This window comes from Cuculus canorus, chromosome 14, assembly GCF_017976375.1.
Source record: "Cuculus canorus isolate bCucCan1 chromosome 14, bCucCan1.pri, whole genome shotgun sequence".
Lineage (NCBI taxonomy): Eukaryota > Metazoa > Chordata > Aves > Cuculiformes > Cuculidae > Cuculus > Cuculus canorus.
In genome coordinates, this window is record NC_071414.1 from 14,559,352 (window position 1) to 14,577,650 (window position 18,299).

At 58.9% G+C, this 18,299-nt stretch overlaps 1 protein-coding gene across 5 annotated transcripts in view; it reads right to left on the reverse strand.

Moving 5' to 3' along the window:
* The window catches only part of SYNPO (synaptopodin), a 36,275-nt gene that overhangs the window by 3,159 nt on the left and 14,817 nt on the right, over positions 1–18,299 (reverse strand). For 3 of the 5 annotated variants that reach the window (XM_054079571.1, XM_054079570.1, XM_054079569.1), the window contains 2 exons: positions 11,848–12,629; positions 462–2,368 (listed from right to left, as the gene is read on the reverse strand). In XM_054079571.1, the coding sequence (XP_053935546.1) occupies positions 462–2,368; positions 11,848–12,352 (2,412 nt within the window). In that variant the 5' untranslated portion in view covers positions 12,353–12,629. Of the gene's footprint in view, positions 1–461; positions 2,369–8,765; positions 8,870–11,847; positions 12,630–12,793; positions 12,935–18,299 lie in introns of those variants that run through there. The other 2 variants (XM_054079572.1, XM_054079573.1) reach the window with 2 other exon arrangements.

The following is an 18,299-nucleotide window of genomic DNA, read 5'->3' on the forward strand; positions in this document are numbered from 1 at the left end:
GCTGTGTCCCCCCTCGGGGTTTGCTTTGGTAGGAGGCCGATAGGGGCCAGCAAGACAGACGGGCTGCAGGTGAGCAGGCAGAGCCGGCAGCTGCTGCCTATGAGAGCTGGAAAGGCAGGAGGCAAGGAAAGGACAGAGCCACAGGTGCGATGCTCCATACAGTTTCCAGGTGAGAGAAGAGAGAAAATGCCGGCAGTCCCATGGGATGGTCAGGCTCCTGTCAGTTCTTTGGGATCTCATGTGCCCTCATCCTCGACTCCTACTGCCTCCCTGGGACGCCTTTGGCTCCCATTACATCTATTTATCCTTCTTCCCCCTCCCTCCCCCCTTCTCTGTGATTGGTTTGGCTTTTGGCACATCCATGAGCAGTTAGGGAGGACTCAGGGGGCAGAGGGAAGCCTAAAACCCCAGTGTTTTTCTCTCCACCACTGCTACTTGTAGTAAAAAGAAGGTTTCCACACCTGCGGCTCGATGCCGGCATTCCTGGTGGAGTAGGAGGGCCGGGGTGCCTGGAAGCCCCCCTTGGCTCGGGGCGGCAGCAGGCGGCACGGGGACGCCAGCAGCACCTCGGTCGGGGCTCCGGGACTGGCACGGCTGCCGTGAGTCAGGGGCAGAGCCCCGGTGGTGCTTGAGACAGGGCTGGAGGTGGTCTGGCCGGCGCTGGGCACCACAGCGGGATGCCAAACAGGAGAAGGAGGCAGCGGAGAGGTCGGGCAGGAGGTTTGCTGGGGATAGGGGTAGGCATCAGGAAGAGAGGGTCTGGGTGGAGGCACCTCCTGGGGCATGGACCTTGCCGGCCCCTTGGATGGGGAGAGGACGAAAAGCGAAGATTGGAGCTGGTAGGGCTGGTGCTTGGAGATCTCCAGCTCCTTCTGGGAGACCTCATTCTCCATCAGGTTGCCACCATACAGAGAGGCTGGAGGGGTTTTGGAGGGCCTAGAAGGACTCTTGGATGGGTGTCTGGAGACCATGGGTGACAGGCAAGCATTGGCATCGTACTTCCAGGAAGGAGGCAAGGACATGGTGGGTGATGGGGACCGCAGCAGCTCAGGCTGGGAGGGAGCCTCGATGATGAACTTCTCCATCCTGGACTGCCGGCGGGCAAAGAGCTCAGCCCCCTTCCCTCTCGCTTCGCTGAGGTTGTGGCTGGGCTGAGGCTTTGGCTTGGGCTGGATAGTGGGAGATTTGAGGCAGGAGGACCATGCTGGAGCATCATTGGCTGGTGGAAGGTGCTGCCCACCCCTGGCCGTGTTGTTGGGGACAAAGTTAGCAGCTTCAGCCCCAAGGGCAAAGGGCTCGTCCTCGGCACCAGCCTCCCCCTGCTCCTTCTGCTTCTTCCTGTTGTCCGCGCTCTGGACCAGGTCCAGAAGATCGGGGTTGGGGCCCAGCTTCGGTTTCTCAACAAAGGTGAACATGGACTTTTTGCCAGCTCTCCGGGCAGCCGACTCCTCCAGGATCCCCGTTTTGGGGAGAGGGTTCGGTCCGCTCACGCCGCAGCTCAAGGCAGGACCCGGCATCATCTTCTGCTCCCGGGGAGGGTACAGAGCCGAGTAGGCGGGGGGCGAGCGGACACGGGTGAGAGGCGGAGGGCTGCTCAGGGTCTCCGCATAGGTGGGTGGTGGGGGCAGCTCAGCAGTAGGAGGTCCCTCCGTCGGCTGGCTGCTGGTGGGGGACGCCTGAATGCCAAAGGGTCTGGCCGTTCGGTTCTTCACAGGCTTGGGCTTGGCCAGGGTGAGATGAACCTCATAGTATTGCCGGCCCTGCACCCCATTCTGCTGGCTGGCTGGGGAAGCTGTTCCCGTGGTGGTCCCCACCGGCACATCGGGTGCCTTGCCAGGCACTTCGCTGGGCACTTCGCTGTTCTTCCTCTCCTCAGGGCTCTGCAGCGGGGTGAGAGCCGCTGCGTTTGGCTCCACAGGGGCTCCTACATCCCCGAGCCCCCCTACCCTGCTCTCCATCCCGCTGGCTGCCTGTTCCTGCACGCCGTTGGTGGTGGCCGATGCCATGTTCTCCTTCAGGTAAATGCTAAGTGGGACCTGTTGGGTTTCAGCAGGCAGCTCTTGGCACGGGGAGGCATTCACCTGCAGCCCCTCTCCCGCGGCACCGTGTTGGCCGGACTCTGGCTGTGTCCCCTGCCCCTCGCCTTCCTCCATGGCTGCTGGCCGAGGCCGGGGTGCGGGGCTCAGCGGCAGCCCCCCGCCATGCCCAGCCTCGGCAAGCCCATCGACACGCTGCTTGCGGCGGTTGAAAAGCAGAACTCCCTTGGAGCTGGGGCCAGGGGCCGTGGTGAGCTGTGCCGCGATCCTCCGGCTCCGCGCCTTCGCCTCCTTCAGCTCCTTCTCAGAGAGGCTGGCGCTACGGGAGAGACCTGGGCAGAGGGAACAGAGGGGTTAAGAGGGCTCAGCAAGGATGTGGGACCCCAGCCTTCCCTGCCCAGGAGCCGTAGCCCTTCCTCCAAGTATCCCCTGGCATCCCAACTGCAGGTGGAAGGCAGGAGGGATGCTCCGGGGCTGGGGCACATCGGGGGACATTGCACTCCAGGGGTGATGGGGATCCACCGAGATGCTGAGCTGCAGCTCTGCACAACAGATGGCAAAGCCCAGGTGACACCCAGGGCCTCTCAGGACCTTTCCTCCCAGCCCACCCCTTTCAGCTGGGCTCTGCACCCCCACCGAGGTGACTGTATGGGAAAGGAATTTCTCCGAGGGCTTCAGCAGGTCTCAGGTTGCAGCTCACATGGTTTTGGCCCCTGGCTCAAACAGGCAACATCCAGGGAAGGGGTCAGCGCATGTTCCCCGTAGCCCCTTACCCCAAATCCCGGCACTCTCAGCCCTGGGCAGGCAGGAAAGCATCACTGGGAAGATGCCAGCCCTCCACAACCTCACGGCAAGGCTGATAGCCACCTCTATCTATCCACTCATTTATGGAGCAACACGAGATGGCAGCAGCCGACAGAAGCTGTGCAGATGCCGACCCACCAGATAGGACACAGCCTGCAGCAAGGCACCAACCTCGTGCCTTTGGAGCCTACGCAAGTGCTAAAAGCAAAGTGCTAGAAATCCAGTGAAAGCCCTGCAGCAAGTGGTCCGAATGCCGCTGGGCTTCCCATGTGCTGGCCAAAAGGTCAAGGCACCAGCCCTTCCGAGAGGCCAAAAGGATGTGGAGCTGCCGGGAACACATTTTCTCGGGGTGAGCAATTTCCTACAAACTTGCCCTGAAGCACTCGTGGGAAGGGCAATGTCCCCAGCCCCAGCAAGGCCACTGCTTGAAGGGTGCAGAGCATCACCATCACCCACCCAATGCGCAGCCCCCTCCCCAGCTTGCTGCCGGGACGGCTGTGACAGCATGTCCAGCCCCAGAAGGGAGGTGGGTGGCCAGGAGCCCCACTCCTCCGGGCGCCGCCAGCGCCTGCTCCCCTTCCCTTCCTTCATGTGTTTCTCATTTTCTTGCCTTCTGTGCTGCTTGGGAGCCTTCCAGGATATTTTCAGCAGTGGCTCAGCCTACCAGCGAGGGAAGGGATGAATGACTAAGCCAAATCCTTGCAGCGAGCCCACAGTGAAGCAGGAGGGCTGTTGCAAGCTTGGCATCTCCTCTTCTTCACTTTTCATCCCTCCTACTTCCCTCAGCACCCAGCGAGTCCCTGCCCTGGCCCCAGCACAGAGTGTGGGATGGTCCTGCCTCCCCAGAGGGGCAGAGAGGAGAAGGATGAGGATGGATGAAGCCTTTGGGCTGCCTGATGGGAGAGTTTTGGCCAGGAACGGAGGAGAGGAGGAGAGGCAAGGATGCCAGTGGAAACTCGCTCCTGGAGACAAGGAGCTTGTCAGCAGCGGTGACGCCGGCAGCCAACATCTCCCCCGGTTAGCGCCCGGCATTGTCTAACGCCCCATTTCTATTTGCTTTGGCGGCAGCACAGAGCGGGGCCGCAGTTTCCTCCGGCCAGGCTGGCTGGAGAGCGGCCAGCACCGAAGCTCCCGCTTCACAGGGTCACCCTCGCCGCCTTTATCTCTGAAACGGAGGAGAAATACAGCCAAGGAGCTGTTGAGAAACAAGCCACAGGCTCCAGATGTCTGTGAAATTCGTGCTCTGAGCTGAGCATCCCTGCTTTCTCGGAGGCCGAGGCCGCCTAAGAAGCCAAGCTCTCGGCGGAGCCATTTCGCAGCCTCTCGCTCTTGCTACTGCCTCTTAACGGCAACCGAGGGGCCTTGGGGGATCTCCTCCACGCTGGAGGGATGACTCAGCTCTTGGCCAGCCCATTCTTGCTTGGACTTGCCGCCAGATATGCTCCCACATAGCCAGGACCAGCACCAGGATTTGCCCCCTGGGATTTTATTGCCATCCCTTGCTGCCACCCCAGGCTCAGGCGTCTCTCTGGGCTATGGGGTGCTGCAGGGTGGGAGCCCCCCATCTGAAATCCCCCACCTGGCAGACGCTCCCAACATCGCCTTGTGGAGCGCTATTCCCTATGCGCTTCCAGCAGTCCCCCTGCTGATCTGTCATTCCCAGGCTGCTCAACCCAAGCCTGCCGGAAAGGAATCCCTCAAGATACTAATGGGGATGGGAGGGGGTAATACCTGTTTTTCACATCCAATTTTTATCGCACGGATGGAGAGCACCGAGGCCTCCGGCAGGCCAGAGGAAATTGCAAAGACCAACACTGCACATCGCCGCACTTGCACAGCCACACAGAGCCCAGTGGATGGACAGACGGACATCACAGCCCTGCACACTGTGCCACTCCGTGGCATGGTTGCAAGTAGCCATTGTTTGACCCAGGGTGACACTCCATCTACAGATGAGGGATGGGGACCGCTTCCCTCACCTCTCCCTTCCAGCCTGAGCCATAGGGTGGGGTTACTCAACCTGGTGTGAAAGCATTTAGCCATCTGCTGTGGCAGCTGGAGGGATTCCCCATCACTCAGGGCAGCTCCTGCATCCCTTGCTCCCCTCCCAGCTGCAAGGAACATCGCTTCATCCTTCCCTGCCATCCCCTGCCAGACGGGGAGCCTTGGGTGGGCTCTGTCTGTGCGCTTCCTCAGGCCCCAGGCAGACAAAAGGGATCTCAACACCCTGAAAATGTCCAGGTGTTGGGGAGGAGGAGGGGGGGCTCAGGGCTGAAGGCAGCCTGAGGGACATGAGGAGGAGGAGGTGAAAGCAAAACTATGCACAGCTGAGGGTGTTGGGGCTTGTGCAGAGCTGGAAACAGGTTTCCGCCTCTTAACAGGAGTCCGGTCCAAAATCCAAAGGGTGACTGGCTCTTCTCACACTCTTCCACTCTTCCTTCCTTCCTTCCTTCTCACGGCTCGTCACCATGCTGCCCTTTGGCAAGGAAACATCTCCCCTCTCCAAACGTCCCAGCTTCTTCCAAGAACAATGAATCCAGCCCCAGCAGCCCTCTCCACCATGTCGGGGAGGTCCCCTGGCCCCTAGTCCAAGGATCCCAGGGAAGGAGGTGCTCCCTGTGCCCGGCAGGGTCTCTGGACCAGCAGCACATGCAAGCAGCCAGCCCCTGAGAGCTATCTCAGTGCAATGTGCTTCATCTCCGGCCAGAGGAGCCTCTAGTTTATCTATATGCTTATACAGGCACTTGCTCCATACGTTTCCTATTGCTCCAGGGGTGACTTCCACCAGCACTCCCCAAGTGCAGGGCTTAACAGCTTCTTACCGAGCCATCAGTCATCCTTCCCCCAGCACGTACTGTGCTCTCTCCTCCAGAGCGAGGATGACGAGGGTGATGAAAGGCATTTTTGTTGCTCTCCCCTCCAGGCCAGATGGGGAAAATAATTCCTTCCAGCTCATCTTTCCATACAAAGGATGGGTCCCCCCGCACAGCACTGCTGCAGAGCATCTGAAGTTCAGCCAGAGTCACCATCTGACCCCCAAATGATGGTGAAGGATGTATCAGATCCTGCTTGTGGCCTGCCCTGCTCTGACATGGACTCCAAGAGCTGGAATGAGATGAGGATCTGTCCCCACATTGCAGGCAGACGAGATACCCCAGGGCTCTCTGAACTGAGAGATTCAGTGGAAGTTGCTCATCTTGACACAGCCAGGATGTCACAAGAAGGAAAGCAGTGACTTGGAAGCTGTCACCTTGCAGGTGTGGGTGGCTGCAAGCACCGAGAATGGTGGTGAGAAGTCCTTACACGGAGAAGCACAGAGGTACCAGAGACCCCAGGAGTCCAGCTGGATGGAACACGGCATGTGGAATCTTGGACTCAAGGCTGGTAGGTAACTCCAAAATTACCCCTAGTCTGCCCTTGATTTGGATGCTCAGCCACCCCAATGCTGCAGCCCATCTTGGCCAGCTTGCAGGATGATGCTCAAGATGTCCCACCAGATCACGTGCTGGCCTCAGGTCTGCCCAGTGCCGGGCAGAGCATGGACCAGAAACCCCAAATCCACCTTCACAGAGCGCAGCAGCCACCATTTGAAACCCACAGGCACTTCTCCCCCTTTCTGATCATTTCTTGGGCTGTGGTGGGTCAACCCAAATGATGCCTCTGGGCAAATCCAAGAATGAAACCGAGACAAACCTCATCTCCAGAGAGACACACACTGCCACCGCACCACCTCCCTGCCACAAACCCGAATGCACACTACAGCCGGGCGGTGTTGGGATGGGGAGGGATTCAGTGTTTTCACCCAAACATTGAGGGCTTTGGACACTAAGGAAATGTAAGCAGGTTTTTTGGCAGAGAAGCCAACTGGCCTTCTGCCCCAACTACAGCTGTGCAGGATTTTTTGCAATGTGCATGAAGTCGCACACATTTAAGTCTGCTCTTTCCTCCAGCTCCCAGTTATCCCAAATAATCTGCTGCTGGGAAAACAAGGAGGGTAACACAGAGAGGCAGCCGAGCTAGCTAGAAACAGATACGACTCCAACATGCAGATAAAAATACGACAATTTTCTGCCTCGTTCCCAGCTTCCATCCCTCCTATACCCCAGATGTAAAAGCTCAATGAAGTTTTCATCCATACTGACCCTGCAGACCCAAAAATCCCCGGCTCAAGCGGTGGGTGCCGTGGTGGGAGCAGCTTTCCCTGCTTGGCAAGGCACACTGTGCTGGGCCTCTCTTTGCGGGCGCTTTTGCCAGTGACAAAATCTGGCACAGCGAGAAAATTCGATGCGCTTGCAAGTTTTCCCTGTGCTCTGTTCGCAGGGGCTTTGCTGGATTTGGAGCTGTTTGCCTCCCCATACTCCTCCCAGCTCGCTGCTGTGTCTCTGCCTTGCCCAGCACCCAAATCCTGCTGAAAATCACCCCGCAGTCTCCAAGCACCGAGCCCTGGAGCACCCATCTGCCACTCGGAGGAGTAGGAGAAGAGGCTGGGGCGGTTTCTTCTCTTTAATAGGGGTTGGCTGCCCCAGCCCTGCTTCCGCGGGGGGCACCAAGCCAAGGGGATGCAGCGAGCAGCCCCAGCCCCGTGTGCTGGCAAAGAAGCGGCTGTTGCTACTGCGAAAGCAGAGTTAGCACCTTCCCCCAGCGAGCCAAAATTAAGCTTTTAGATTTGCAGAAGGAGGCTAGAGCCAGGCAGACCTCCTCCAGGCTGCCCCACCATCCATCCACCCGGCACAATGCAGAGCCAGCCCATCCCATGGCCAGGAACCACGGAGACCCCATCCCACCTGGCAGGTGAGTCCCAACCCCACTACACCGACTGGTGTTTGGACTCCCTGTGACACATCCCAGGCTGACAGGGCCCAGGTGACAGCCCTGCCGGGCTGGTGCCATGAGCAGGACGCACTGGCCTGGTGGGAGAAGGTCATCTGGCTCATCCCCCCGGATGGACGGAGCAGGGAGGGCAGCGGGATGAAACAGGGCCTTTGCCCGTCCCTTGCACAACCCGTAAGGGATCCATCCCGCTGGCTGCCAAGCAGGAGGCACAGACCTCGTGTCTCCAGCGCGAGGTGGCACGGCCAGAGCAGATCATGTCCCTGCCAGGGGGGGACAGGGGACATTGCCTGGAAAGACGTTCCACAAAGCCAGGAGGTGCAAACCTGCTGAGCCTCAGGGAGACCCCTACATCCCCTACATCCACCCAGAGCCTCCCATGCCCCACACTGGACCCAGGGTGTGGGCAGAGGGAACCCACAGCCACACGGCTCAGTTTTATAGAGAGAGAAACCCTGCTCAGCCCTGGTCTCCCCCCGGGCTGCCTGCGGCTCCACTTGCCAGCCCCTTGCCCACCATCAGCGACACACAGGGGGGCTCGGTGTGCACCCCCAGACCCCCCTGCACCCCCGGACCTCCTGCACCCTCAGAACCCCCTGCATCCCAGACTTCCTGCACCCCCAGACCCCCTGCACCCCCAGAGCCCTGTGCACCCCCAGACCTCCCTGCACCACAGACTTCCCCTGCAGCCCCAAACCTTGTGCACCCCAAATCCTTTGCACACCCAGACCTCCCTGCACCCCCAAACCCCGTGCACCCCCAGACTCGGTGCAGCCCCAGACCTCCCTGCACCCCCAAACCCCGTGCACCCCCAGACACCCCGGCACTCTTAGACCTCCCTGCACCCCCAGAACCCTCTGCATCCCCAGATCTCCCTGCGCTCCCAGGCTCAGTGCATTTCTAGACCCTTTGTACCCCCACAACCCCGTGCACCCCCAAACCCGTGCACCCCCAGACCTCCCTACACCCTCAGACTTCCCTGCACCACAGACCTCCCCGCACCCCCAGACTCGGGGCACCCCCAGACCCGGTGCACTGCCAGCCCTCGGCATCCCCGCTCCCCCCGGGATGCCGCCCCCCTGCCCGTGCTCCCACCTGCCCGCCCCGTGCCCATCCCTACCGCAGCGCCGGTGCCGCCGCCGCCCCTCGCAGCCCGACTGCACCGCGGAGGAGGCGGCGGGCAGGAAAGTTGAGGCAGCTCCGCCCTCGGAGCGGCCCGGGGGGTGGCGGGTCCCGCAGCCCTGCCCCTGCCCCTGCCCGCTCCGCCCGACAGACCCGCGGGACGGGGCTCCCTCCCCGCGGCACCGGCAGCCGCTCCCGGCCCGGCTGGGGCTGCGCTGAGCCCGCTGCCGGCGGGAGAGAGCCCATATCCTGCCCTGCAATCCTCTTATTCCATGCTGGGGCTGCCCCCTTACCCAGCCCTGCACACACCCCTTACCCAGCCCTGTGCATCCCCTTACCCAGCCCTTTGTATCTCCTTACCCAGCCCCGTGCATCCCTTTACCCAGCCCCACGCATCCCCTTATCCAGCCCCGTGCATCCCCTTACCCAGCCCTTTGCATCCCCTTATCCAGCCCTTCACATCCCTGTGCATCCCCTTATCCAGCCCCGTGCATCCCCTTATCCAGCCCTTCACATCCCTGTGCATCCCCTTATCCAGCCCTTCACATCCCTGTGCATCCCCTTATCCAGCCCTTCACATCCCCTTAATCAGCTCTGCACATCCCCTTACTCAGCCCTTCATGTCCCCCTTACCCATCTCTGTGCATCCCTTTTCCCATCCTTGCACATCCCCTTCCCCAGCCCCTCACATCCCTTTATCCCGTACCTGAGCATCCCTTGGCCCCACCTCTCACCCTCTTTCCCTCTTCCCAGCACTGCTGGGGACCTGCAGTTCCAGACTGTGGTGAGGAAGCAGGGCTTCCCTGAGCTGCTGGTTTCCTCCGTGCCTGAAGAGTTGGGGCACTTGGGTCCAAATGTCACCAGTGTCACCACCCTGGGGACCTCCTGAGAAGAGCACGGATAGCCCTCTGCCAGGGGTGGTCTGCTTGCTCGCAGTGACAAGGGGGACCAGAACCCTGAGCAAGATGATTCCTGGGGAGCCAGCATCACCTCCACCACCCTGCTCCGACTGGGACCAGCAGTGGGACTGGCCTCACCCGCTTCCCGTGCCTGTCCACACCGCAGGATGAGCTCTTGGCCTTATTTTTTTTTGCCTTTCTAATTTCCTTTCTTCCTTCCACTCTTTGCTTTTTTATGCTTTTCTGGTTTTTGAGGGAGATTGGTGCTGGCTCGGCAGCCCCCGGGGAGCAAAACCTTCCATTTATTTGCACACCAGACAGAGAAACCAGTCCTGCCTCCTGCATCTCCCAGCCACTGCCTCTACCCGGGGCTCCTGCGCTCCCCAGCCTGCCCTGAGAGGTGCCAACCAGCCTGGGCCGCTGCGCCGGATATTTGGGAGCAGCCTTGGGCTGCTGGATGGGGACCAAAGGGACACCCAGGACCTGCCTGGGTGGGTCTGCAACCATGTGCCTCCAGCTCTTAAGGCCACCCATGCACCGTTTTGGGTGTGGATGGGTGTACCTCCTTCTCCGTCGGGAGCTGCAGGGGATGGGGATTCCTGCACCCTCAGCCAGCTGAGGAGAAGAGGAGCAAATCCCTGATCCCTCCTGGTGATGCTCCTGCTGCAGAGGCAGCCCCAGTGCCACCTGCGCGGGGACCTGCCCTTCTCTCCTCTGCCACAGTCCCTGCTCCGAACTCAGCCTCTCCTTCACAAACCTGCAGGATTTTCACATGGTCCCAGCACCGCTGCTGGCACTAAGGACCCTCCGTGACATCCTGCCTGGAGGCTCTGGAAAGTCTGACGGGTCCCGCAGGCAGTGGCTGGTGGTGATCTCACTCAGAGGAGGAGGAAGCGGGACAGACAAACTCTTTCCAACGAACCTGTTGAGTTACTTTAAAATTCCAGGCTGGCAGCAAAAGTGCTGGATGATGGCTCGGGTTAGGAAAATGCTGAGCCTGGACAGAGTCAGGCCTGACCTTTCCCTGCTGCAGATCTGCCATCCCAGAGCAGAGTGAGAAATGAGAAGACTATTTGGGTCCGTCTGCTGGGCTCTGAAACACGACGCCCGTGCAGCTGGGAGACCTGCTGGGGCAGAGCGAGCCAAAGAGTTTGGCTGAGATTCCCAGTCCTCATCCCATCCAGGGAGCTGCTGGCTTTGAGGACATCTGACACCCCAGAAAGGTGGGGAATGGCTTCTGTATACCACATTCACGTTGAGCATCCCTAGCTGGTCCTGTGCCTCCCCATCCTGGGGGCTGCTTCGGAAAACGCAGGCTCTGAGGAGAGCAGCAGCATCCGATAACACCATCCCATGGGGACAGTGACACACCTGCCGTGGCGCCGTGTGGCAGCTGAGATAACAGCTGGGCAGGAGCAAAATAGAAAGAGGGGTGGAAGCGGGATTTAAAAATGGGTTTGATGCCTGTAAAAGGATGGGTCTAATCCTGCGGGAGCATATCCCCGGGGTGGGTGTGGGAGTGGCTGTGGTAACCCTACATATGTGCCTGTCATTGTGTCACTGTGGCGAAGGGACAGTCACAGAGAGGAATGGCTGCGTAACAGGGCTGTGAAGTGAGGCGATTGCAGAGAGCATTGTAGGAACCACCCAGCCTGAAATAAAGTGCTACATTTTTAAACCGGAGGCTGAAAGAGAGATGGCCCCAAGCCACATAACGGATGCTTGGACATCCCCACCCCAACAGAGAGGTATCTCTGTCCCAGGAAGCACAGCAGGAGATGGTCCTGATCACCCCCCCTTTTGGCAGGTCCTGATGAGCCTCAGAGCCGATGTAAGAGCCGGGAACCCCACTCATGTCACATGTGGGGTTCAGTTGAGATCTCAGAGACCACAGAAACGCAACTGCTGCCTTCCCACACCCCCCTCCTGAGAAAAGCCACAAATTCCTCCTTATTTTTAAGGCCAGAGAGATCATCTCGAGCTAAAAAAGTCCCAGCAGCTCGCAGGGAGCCTGGGACCTCTAACCCAGTGAAGGTCTTGCCCTGGGAAGAGCTGGGTGTTCCCACAGCTTTACCAGGCAATGGGCAGCCCCGGCGCTGGGATCACAACAGTGCTTTTTGGAGTGCGGGATGGTGGCCAAAGGGGGTTTCTCTTACCTGCTTTCCTTGGCTCCACGACGGGGTTGATGAGGACCCGTTGGATCTTCACCACTTTCCACTCCTGGCTGGGGTCAGCCGTGGGGCTGGCTGCTGGGATGGGCAGCTCTGGGGCAGAGCCAGGGCATTTTGCGGGGACCGCGGGCTCAGTCACCGAGGCCAGGCTGTTGCCATCCAATGTGGGACCTGGCGTATCCCCGTTGAGCCCCCCAGGCTCCTGCCAGTGGCTCTGGCTTCCCTTGCCTCCTGCTGGCCCCAACCATCCCTCCTGTTTGACTGGCTCACAAGCAGGAACGTCCCAGACCTGACTGCACATCTGTACCCCTCTGCTCCCTCTCTCCTGCCAACAGCCACTGTCCCCCTCGGTGTCCCCCTCAGTCACCCCACAGACACACGGGTTTTGCACAGCTTTGCCGGGCGGGAGGCAGCTGGGCTGGGTTTGCAGGCAGGGCTGCCGGAGCGTTGTCTTCAGCATCTTTGCTGCTTTCCCTCCTTTGCACTCCATGGCCTTTCAAACCCACTCTGCATCACTGGAGGACTGGCTCCTCCCCGGCAGCATCCCTGGGAGCGTGGGAGCATCCGAGAGCGAGGACGGCCACGTGCTGGGCATAAGCCTAGCTTTACTCTACTTGCAGGCAGGAGGACCAGGCACGACGGTGTGGGAGTGGGCAGCTTTTGGAGACCCAACCACAGGGATTTGCCTGGAGGACACACGTCGCCAAGCAGGATTTTGCAGGAATTTGTCTTGTCCAGGCAGGCAGATGAGCAGCATCTACTGACCACTGTAAAGGGAAGAGGGAACATTGAGGATGCTTGTATATATACTGATTTCCTCTGGCTGCAGCCAGCAAAGTAGTTCTCAGTGTCCCCAGCCTGTGCTCCAGCCCCAGCACTGCTCCACATAAGGAAAGAGCCACTGAGATAGGAACACTCCTTACCAGCTCACCTGGAAACGTCCCCTCACTCCATCAGCTGCTCCAGTGCCACGGTCACCACCCCAGCGCCCTCACCCACTTGTCCTCACCCCGCGGGCACCTCCCGGGGCTGGAGCACAGTGCCTCTTTGCTTGAGCAGCCCAGATGTGGCTGCAGAGACCGCCGCTTGCGGGCAGTGCTGGGGGAAGGCTGCTGCCCAGGAGATGGGAGGGTTCAGGGTAGAAGCTTGTTCCCTGCAGATGTGGGTTTGCTCAGGGTTAGCAGGAGCCCTGACTCCCAATTCCATCCTGCTGGAAACCGAAATTCCCAGCATCCAGCTAACAAAGCTATGTTTAACCATTGAGTGACTCATGCGGCGCCAGGACAAGCGCAGACAGACCCGCTTCCCTTCTGCTGAGCATAAATCCTGCTGAATGACGAACGCATGCACCAGCACAGTTGAGAGGCGAGGTATCAGCTGGGAGAGGGGGGTGTCATCGCTCCCAGAGCAGGATACGGATTACAGCATGGGGGGAAATTCCTGTGCCGTGAGTCCTCCACAGCCACTCAGCACAGCCTCGCCCAGCTGCGCTTGCTGTAAGGCTGGGTCCCAGGAAAGCGCCTGCTGGGGCATCGCTGCTGCTGAGACACCCGCAGAGCCCATGGCACACGGGCTGTGATGGATTTTCCGGGTGCTGGTTGATAAGCTCAACATGAACCAGCAATGTGCACTTGCAACCCAGAAGGCCAACTGTATCCAGAAGAAGCGTGGCCAGCAGGGTGAGGGGGGGGATTCTCCCCCTCTAACTCACTCTAGAGAGACCTCTCCTGGAGTCCTGCATCCAGGTCTGGAATCCGCAACCTAAGAAGGATACAAAACTGTTGGAATGGGTCTGGAGGAGTCTACAAGATGATCCGAAGGCTGGAGAAACTCTGATATGAGGACAGGCTCAGAGAGTTGTCGTTGTTCAGCCTGGAGAAGAGAAGGCTTTGGGAAACCTTAGAGCATCTTCCAGTAGCTGAAGGGGGCTACAGGAAAGCTGGGGAGGGACTTTTTACAAGGGCATGGAGTGATAGGATGAGGGGTAACAGCTTTAAATTGGAAAGGGGAAGATTTAGATTAGACATTAGGAAGAAATTCTTCACTATGAGGGTGGTGAGGCACTGGCCCAGGTTGCCCAGGGAAGTCATGGTTGTCCCATCCCTGGAGATGTTCAAGGCCAGGTTGGATGGGACTTTGAGCAACCTGGTCCAGTGGGAAGTGTCCCTGCCCATGGCAGGAGGTAGATTGGATGGGCTTTAAGGTCCCTTCCAATCCAAACCATTCTATGATTCTAACAGGCAGCTGAGGAGGAAAAAGTGTTTCTGCTTGACTCCAAACCCTCTCTGAGTCACTGCAAGGTTTTTCAATGAAATAATGAAATGCACGAGGTCAGTGCCACGGGGTCAGCTCTGGCAGCAAAAGAGCCTGTAGCTTCATCTGGGGCTCACACAGCTTCTCACAAAACTTTGCCCATCCTTGGCAAGGTTATTTTGGAATTGAAGGCAGATTTGAAAACACCTATTGAGAGCTTTGCAGATGAACAGGCTCTTGGGCATTTCCCAAACGCAGGGCTGCATTTTGTTCAGAATGCCCAAAGGAAACCTTCTGCCCTTTCTGAAATCCTTCCTCCTGCTTTGCTCTGCTGCAATTATTCAACACGGATTTGCAAAGAGATCCTGGGGGGAAAATTGCAATGTTTCACTCTGAAAAAGGAATCTCATCCTGCTCTTTACGTAACTCCAGGCCCCAATAGTTGCGGGAAGCCACCCACATCTTTCCTTAGAAACAAGTTGTGGGAGCTGGCTTATCTCAAACGAGGACAAAGAGAAAGTTGCTGAAAATAGCCCCAGCCCAGCTCGGGTCAGCAGAAATCCTCTGAGAGGGGCTCTGCTCCCACTCCCTCGCCCCATCCACAGGGAGGTTTCTTAGGCATCACGATTCCTGCCCATGCTACACCTCAACTGGGCAAGCCTGTACCACCCTGAAAACCATCTCCCAGTGCCACCCCCTTCCATTTCGGGAGCACTTTCTGCAGACAGGCGTATCCTGGGGACGGGCGCCCACGGTCCTGGTGTTCCCCAGGCAAACACCTCCTTGGTGAGACCCAAGTGGCGGCGTTCCCTGAGGACACACTGTAGGGACGGGGCTGCCCACACTGCCGAAATAATGAGTCACACGTCTGCTGCCTCTCTGGGGACCCGTCTGAGCCCAGCACCGCGGCAGGGGAACAGCAATGAAGATGCTGGCAGAGAAACTGCCTTCCCCCTGAGACACATCTCTTGGGCTCTGCGAGCAGCACAGTAAGGGAATATTTATGGGTACTGTGCAACTCTAGCAACTGCTGTGGGGCTGATCCTGCTTGCTAGAAGACTGCCCAGGTAGGATGGGTATATGTGCCTCAAGTGCATCATTGCACCAAGAAAGAGGAGGAGCATCTCCAGCCACGACCACAAAACCAAACTGAGGTTAAAATTGCCTACTTGAGCACCCCCCCGCCCCACCTGCAAAATGAGGCTGTAAAGGAGTGGGAGAGCCATTTCAGGGACCATTTCAGGGGCGCAGCACTGAACTGGGGAGCAATGAACGCTCACGTAGGGCACTGGTGCCCAGGTCAGCCCCAAAAAGGCTCTGCCCTCCCAGGGAAGCACCTCCTGCTCCCCAGCAGCAGCGAGTCCCTGCAAGAAGCTGCAAAACTGTGCCAAGGGAGGGAAGAATAATAACTAAAAAATCCTTCAGTTCACAAAGTGCTGAAATCTGGCAGCAGGGAGACCTTTTGCTCGGCTATCTTTCACTGCCCACTTACTGGTGAGTGATGCACAGCCCCCCCGCCTGCCTTTCTCACACCCTGCCACCCCCTACCATTGAAAAAAAGGAAAACTAAAGTTAACTTTCCACCTCCCACACAAATATTTTTGGCAGACGTTGCTGGTATTCAGGCTGCTGAGCTGGGGGAGATGAGGCCTGCACAAAGTCGTCTTCTCTGTCTGCCCACAACTCCCCAGCGGGGGCACCTGGGGGATCGGGGAGGACTGGACTAGCCCTGTCTCAGCCATAGCAAAGAGGCAGGAGGTGGCACAGCCATAAAAAAGTGAGGTGCATCTCCAGGACAGCCCTGGGGACCGCTGGTGGCCCGACCACAATGGCACAATAGGGTGGGAATCAGATGTGCACCCAAGCTCGGGCTCCATCCCCAGCTGCCTGCCTTGTCCCCAGCCACATCCCTGCCCAATGCTTGGTTTTCATCATCATTAAACAAGCTAGGATAGGGGGTAGGAAGGGGTGTGAAAGCTGTCCCCAGCACAGCGCAGGCTCTCAGGTTTCCTTAGGTCAGGCAGTGGGTCGCTGTCACTCAGGCAGGACCCTGCTGTCCAGACTTGCAGTCCCCAGCTCCGGTCACAAGATCAGCTCAGTCCCTTTCCAAAATAGCCTAGCCGTGATGTAAACATCTGGGGATCTTCACACCTTTCCTGTGCCAGCAGCTGAATGTCCCCTTGGAGGAGGTGGGAACCTTCCCCTGTTGTCACCTTCTCTCTGTGGTCCTACACAGGGCAAGGATTCTGGGTCGTCTGCATCCCCAAAGGGCAATCACACATCCTTGGGGGTCCCAGGAGCACTGCCTTCGAGGCTGATATGGGACACGTCTTTGCAGCGTAGCTGTCACCCAGCAGCATTTGGAGCTGCGCCTGGGCCACCCTGTGCACAGACACTCTCCCATCTCTCGCAACCCAATATCCCCTCCAGGTACCTGGCCGAGAGCGCTGCCGAGCTGCGTGCTGGGGGAAGGAATAGCCGAGCTGCCCGTGGGGTGACCCTCCTGCACAAGGACCTCGATGCTAAACCTCAAAGCCCTGCAGGGCTGTGGCCAGCTTGGTGTCACCCTGTGCCATCCCAACATCTTCCACAGGAGAGTGGGACTGCTTCCAGCAGGGGAGGGATGGCAGTGGGAGGGATGAAGCCAGGCTGTGTGGAATGGATGGAGGGAAGGCTCCTCTGTGGGGGTCCAGTGCTCAGGGGTGTCATAGGATTGCCCCCCATGGCATGGTGGGTCCCCAGCCCTGCTGGGCTAGGATGAACCACATCCCCGGGGCAAGTCCTGGAAGCATGGGTATGGATGGCCGCATCCTGATCCCTGCCGGGGAGGCAGGGGCTGGCAGGCACAGCAGCCGCCAGCATGCTGGGGAAAACAAAGCCTTTTGCAGGGCTGATTTACTACCTTGATGGAAACCAGGATGGAAGAAAACAACATTCTAAGTGCCTGTCCCCATGCAACCCTCATGGTCCCCAATGCCCTGGGCTGCCTGCGGGGCCATGAGGCTGCAAGTCCTGGCACACGAGCTGTGTCCTCATCCCCTGCCCACAGCTGGTGGGGAGAAGCAGCAGGAGAAAAGCCTGGGAGCAGCATGGGTCTGCAGGGCACCAGAGGAGTTGTCCTGATTAAGTGGTGAGTGGAGGAGGGAGGACAGTGGCATCCCGGACAGCTGGACCATGTCCCTTCCCTCCTCCACCCCACACTGGAAGCCAGGGCTGGATGTGGCTGCAGGGGCTGCTCTGCATCCCTTTGCACTGTGATTCCTCATGCAGGCCCTGCGCTTGTCCCGCTGTTGCTCAGGGAGAGGACAGGAGTCAATCCTGAGCAGCTCACCTCTCTGCTCAAGGAGGCTGAGTGTGGGCTGGGGTGGAGGATGGGGCTGGAGGGGATGTCAATCCCTTGGAGGGCACCACAGTGCAGAACTTGGGGTAAAGCACATTTTGTATCCCTGCACAAACATCCCATACCAAGCCCCAGAGGGTCTTTGCACCAGGTCCACCGACTTGGCTCCCAGGGGTACTTTTTGTCAGGTTACAGTGTTCAGCAAACTCACTCCCATCCTCCCACGTTTTGGTGGGGTACTTCAGCAAACCCGGATTCTCCCTGGGGCTTTGCAGCCACTGAACATCAACCTGTGGGCTGCAGCTCAGCAACACTGACTCCAATCAGCCCTCCTGGCTGCATCCAGAAGCCAATCTACACTCTCCTCATCACCCCTAATGGGCTCAGATGACCAGGGTGTCCCATCCAGACCACCCCTGGAGCTGCCTGTGCCCCAGCTGCACAGTACAGCCCTGTGTGGGGCAGATCCCAGCTTGTCCTATTGCCTTTTGCTTATCTTGGACTCTGCAGGGCCAGATCCAAACTTCAGCTTCAGCTGCTGTGTTCTTGCGGGTGAGGACAGCCCCAACCTTGTTGTTAGAGCTGCCCTGAGCCCTTCTCCGAGCGGTTTTGGAGAGCAAAGCACCAGGTTGCTGAGTACTGGAGACCCTACGTCGCACCAGCTGCAGCTCAGTGCAAGCGCAAAGTACCACTGAGGTGGGTGACCCCTGGCCACTGCCTCTTGGGGACACAGGGCGGTCAGCTGGAGCCCCGGCAGATCGCTGTGGGAAGCCAGGGTTGAAACTGCAGCTCAGCCTTTTCAAAGCTCAGATGAAATGTTAAACCAGGGAGGTCTGCGAGAGAA